The sequence below is a fragment of the Parus major genome, chromosome 26 (assembly GCF_001522545.3).
Source record: "Parus major isolate Abel chromosome 26, Parus_major1.1, whole genome shotgun sequence".
NCBI lineage: Eukaryota > Metazoa > Chordata > Aves > Passeriformes > Paridae > Parus > Parus major.
The window spans coordinates 599307-603303 of record NC_031795.1 but is presented as its reverse complement, the minus strand read 5'-3'; the positions used below and the strand labels follow the sequence as shown (position 1 = coordinate 603303).

The 3997-nt window shown below is 57.9% G+C and overlaps 1 protein-coding gene across 6 annotated transcripts in view; it reads left to right on the top strand.

The window, feature by feature from the left end:
- TNNT2 (troponin T2, cardiac type) overlaps positions 1 to 3424 on the top strand; it is a 14141-nt gene extending 10717 nt beyond the window's left edge. For 5 of the 6 annotated variants that reach the window (XM_033519933.1, XM_033519934.1, XM_019009023.2 and 2 more), the window contains 6 exons: positions 56 to 166; positions 556 to 665; positions 1105 to 1195; positions 1655 to 1695; positions 2355 to 2360; positions 3219 to 3424. In XM_033519933.1, the coding sequence (XP_033375824.1) occupies positions 56 to 166; positions 556 to 665; positions 1105 to 1195; positions 1655 to 1695; positions 2355 to 2360; positions 3219 to 3267 (408 nt within the window). In that variant the 3' untranslated portion in view covers positions 3268 to 3424. The remainder of the gene's footprint in view (positions 1 to 55; positions 167 to 555; positions 666 to 1104; positions 1196 to 1654; positions 1696 to 2354; positions 2361 to 3218) is intronic. The other variant, XM_015650379.3, reaches the window with a different exon arrangement.
- The last annotated feature ends 573 nt before the right edge of the window (positions 3425 to 3997 follow it).

Genomic DNA, 3997 nt, shown 5'->3' with positions numbered 1-3997 from the left:
CATCCATCATCCATCCATCATCCATCCACTGCTGACCAGCTTCTGACCCTGGCAGGAAGAAAGAGCTCGCAAGGAGGAGGAGGAGGCGCGGAAGAGGGCGGAGGAGGAGGCACGGAAGAAGAAGGCGTTCTCCAACATGCTGCACTTTGGGGGTTACATGCAGAAGGTGGGAGCCTTTCCAAGGGGGCTGTGGTGGAGCCCCTGCTGCCCCTGGGAAGGGCTCGGCCGTGGCCTGACCTCATCCCCTGTGGGGTTTACACAGGAGAGCCCAGGGAGCTGCTCTTGAGTCAGGGGGTGCTGGAACAAAGGTGAGCTCAGAGCTGCCCCAAGCTCAGCTCTCCTCTGCAGATGTGCAGCTGCAACCTTGCCTCAGGGACAGGGAGGGGGATGGGGACAAGGACAAGGTGTCTTGTCCACTACTGCCAAAGTGACCCCGAGGACCTCATGTGCTTCTGGAGTCCCAAAAGCTGAGGGTGTTGGGTGCAGAACTGAGGGTGGGAGAGAGCAAAGGCTGGGCAGATTTCCTTCTCTCCAGTGGTCTGATGGTTTCCTCAGTCAGAGAAAAAGGGTGGGAAGAAGCAAACAGAGCGGGAAAAGAAGAAGAAGATCCTCAGTGAGCGACGAAAGCCCCTGAACATCGACCACCTCAGCGAGGACAAGCTGAGGTAACCACAGGCTCGGGAGGGATGGCCAGGGCAGGCCTGTGCTGGGTCCCAGCTCATGGGCAGGATCCCGGGCTGAGGACAGCTCCATGGGTCTTCCAGCCTGGGGGGATGGCACAGCTGGAGATGGTGACACCCCAGCCAGGGGGAACACGGCCCCAAGGCTGGGCAGGGCCACCATGGCTGGGCTGCGGCTGAAGGCACCAGCCATGAGAGGGAGCCAGGGTCACACAGGTGGGACAGGTGTGTCCCCACATGTACTGACCTCCCCGTGGCTTCTGTCCCTGAATTCACTGCCTGGATAACACATCCCTGTCTGGGAGTCTCCAGAGCCCCATCCCAGGGAACAGCTGAGGGGTTGGCATCAGTGTCCCATCCCTGCACTGAGCTCCTGGGAGCCACAGCCCTTCCCTGCACTGTGTCCCGCTGGCTCTTCCTGCAGGGACAAGGCCAAGGAGCTGTGGCAGAACATCCATGATCTGGAGGCTGAGAAGTTTGACCTGCAGGAGAAGTTCAAGCGGCAGAAATATGAGGTGAGCCCCAGGGCCTCTGTGATTTCTCTGCTCTCTGTGTCCCTGACTGCTCCTTCTGCTCCCCAGCCAGGGGATGAGCTGGGGTGTGCAAGTGATCTCCCAGCTCCTGGGGATGTGTACCTGGCACCACCACAGAGCAAACACATCACAGACCAGGCAAGACGGAGCCCTGAGCAACCTGGGACAGTGGAAGGTGTCCCTGCCCATGGCAGAGGGTGAAAGGAGATGGGCTTGAAGGTCCCTTCCAACCCCAACCATCCTGGGATTCTGGGACTCTAAAACCCACAGAAAAACTGCTGGGGAAAAGAGATCAGTGATGCATCTTCACCCAGCCCTTGTCCCCAGCCTGGGGCACCTTGTCAGACCTCACCATCCACCTGCAACTTTTTACAGCCAGACCTCACTGTCACCTGCAGGTTTTTCTTGCCAGATCTCACCAGTCACCATTTTTTCTTGCAGATCAATGTCCTTCGAAACCGTATCAGCGACCACCAGAAAGTGTAAGTGGTTTCATATCCCTCCTCCATCTCCTGTCCTCCCAGCTCCAGCTCCCTCCTCCCCAGCTCCCTCCCTATGGATCTCCCTGGCTAAACCACCTCCTCCCCTTCCCCTCCTGCCTCTGGTCTTGCTGGTGCCCAGGGTTCTGAACCTGCAGGTCTGTCCCAGAGACCTCAGTCCCTGCTCTTCTGCTCCTGACAGACCTCCATGGCCTCCCACTGTCACCAGTTCCCCCTCCCCAGCCACCACAGCAGGGGATGGACCCCAGGGACAGCCCACCTCTGCATGGTGTGTCCCGTGGGGTCCTTCCAGCCACCCCATCCCTGCAGGGGCTCTGCCCAGCATCTCGGGAAGCTGCTGGAGATCCCAGCTTGTCTAGCAGGGGATATCCCATGGGCTGTGGATTTGTGCAGGCCCATAAGGCCAGGGGAACCTGTCCCATGCCCACGTTCCCTGCACGTGGCAGGGGAGCCCTTCATAGGAGGGTGGAAGAGGGTGTTTAACCCCTGCTCTGAGCAGCACGTGGTGCTCTCACATCCCCATCCCACTTCCCCCTGGTGTGGGAGGTTCTCAGCCCACCCCAGGAGCCAGGGGCAGTATCACCCACCCTCTTACACCAAATCTCTCTTCTCTCCTGCCCCACCACGGTGTGATCCTGCAGCAAAGGGTGAGTACAGGAATTTCTGAGGGCTGTGTTTGTCCCCCTGCACAGGTGCTCTGTGTGTGTGTGTGTGTGTGTGTTTGGTGTGTGTTTGGTGTGTTTTTGGTGTGTTTGGTGTGTTTGGGGTGTGTTTGGGGTGTGTTTGGTGTGTTTGGTGTGTATTTGGTGTGTTTGGGGTGTGTTTGGTGTGTGTGTGCGCGTGTGTGTGTGTGTGTTTGGGGTGTGTTTGGTGTGTTTGGTGTGTTTGGAATGTGTTTGGTGTGTTTGGGGTGTGTTTTTGGTGTGTTTTTGGTGCGTGTGTCCCTGCACAGGTTCTCTGTGTGTCCCTGTACCTGTCCTGTGTGTGTGTCCCACTCCATGTGTGTCACAGGACCCCAGGGCAGCAGCAGGGCTCAGGGACAAGGCAATCCCAAGGTCTGACAGCCAGAAATGCCCTTAACTTCCCACCCAAACCTCCTCCTCCTCCTCCTCCTCTGTGCTGCCCTGTGCCAAGCACTGCCTGCTCCCCCTGTGCTGGCTAAGGGGAGCCACTGGCTGGGTCCTGAAGGATCCTGCAGCTGCTTTTATCCCTCTGCAGCTACAGATGCAACTTGTCAATTATTCTTGGAACAATTCTTGTGGGGAGAGAAACACGTGAGGGAAATGCTGGGTCCATAGAATCACCTGGCAACTGCATGAGCTTGTTCCTAGAGAGTCCCCAGACACTTTGACTGGGGTCCCAAGATTTACCTGGGGCCAGTGAAGACCGTCAGCCCCCAGGGCAGTTTCCAACTGGAAAAGTCTGCAGGACTGACAGCACCCACCTCATCCTCCTTGTGTGGTCACTGATGCCTTTTTGCACGTGCTTTTCCTCCTCCCTTGCAGGTCCAAGGGTGCCCGTGGGAAGACCATGGTGGGCAGCCGAAGGAAGTAGAGGCTCAGGGGCAGAGGAGGCCGAGCCCCAGGAGCTGCAGTGGCTGCACAGAGCCCTGGCTGCAGGAATGGGGGTTCTGGGGAGCAGAGGCCTCATGAGGTTTCCATCTTCACACCCCAGTGGTGTTGTGTCTGTAAATAAAGAGGTGATGAGGGGGTGCAGGTGTGGTGTCCATCCTGAGGCTCTGATCCCAGATGACACAGCACAGGCTCAGCACAGCTTTAGGAGTTGCCCACCTGCTCCCCAGGCTGTGAGAGGTCACAGCAACAACCCAGGACCCCACAAGGGACCTCCCAACATCATCTCAGCGACAGTCCTTGGCAAGGTTTGGTGATAGACCTCAGTGGTCTGAGCTGCTTTTCCTGCTGCACTTTGGGGCAATCCTCGTCATGGCCACTGTTTTCTGCTTTTGCTGTTGCAGAGCCCCACTCACTCCTCTGGTCACAGCTGGGGACACCAAGGACAGGGGCACCGCTTCCCAGGCTCTTGGTCCATGGAATAGACACCAACTCACTTTCCAGGCTATTTCCATTCCTATCTGCAGCTCTTGCTGAAGGCTCTGACCAGCCGTGTTTGCCTCCTCTGCATGACAGCATGCACTGAAGCCTTGGGATGAAGCCATATGGGGGGGCTGCTCCTCTGTGCTTTAGGGGGCAGAGCTCTTCCATCTGCAGCACTTCACACGTCTGCGGTCCCTGGGGACAACATCACCTGCAGGCCCTCCAGCGTT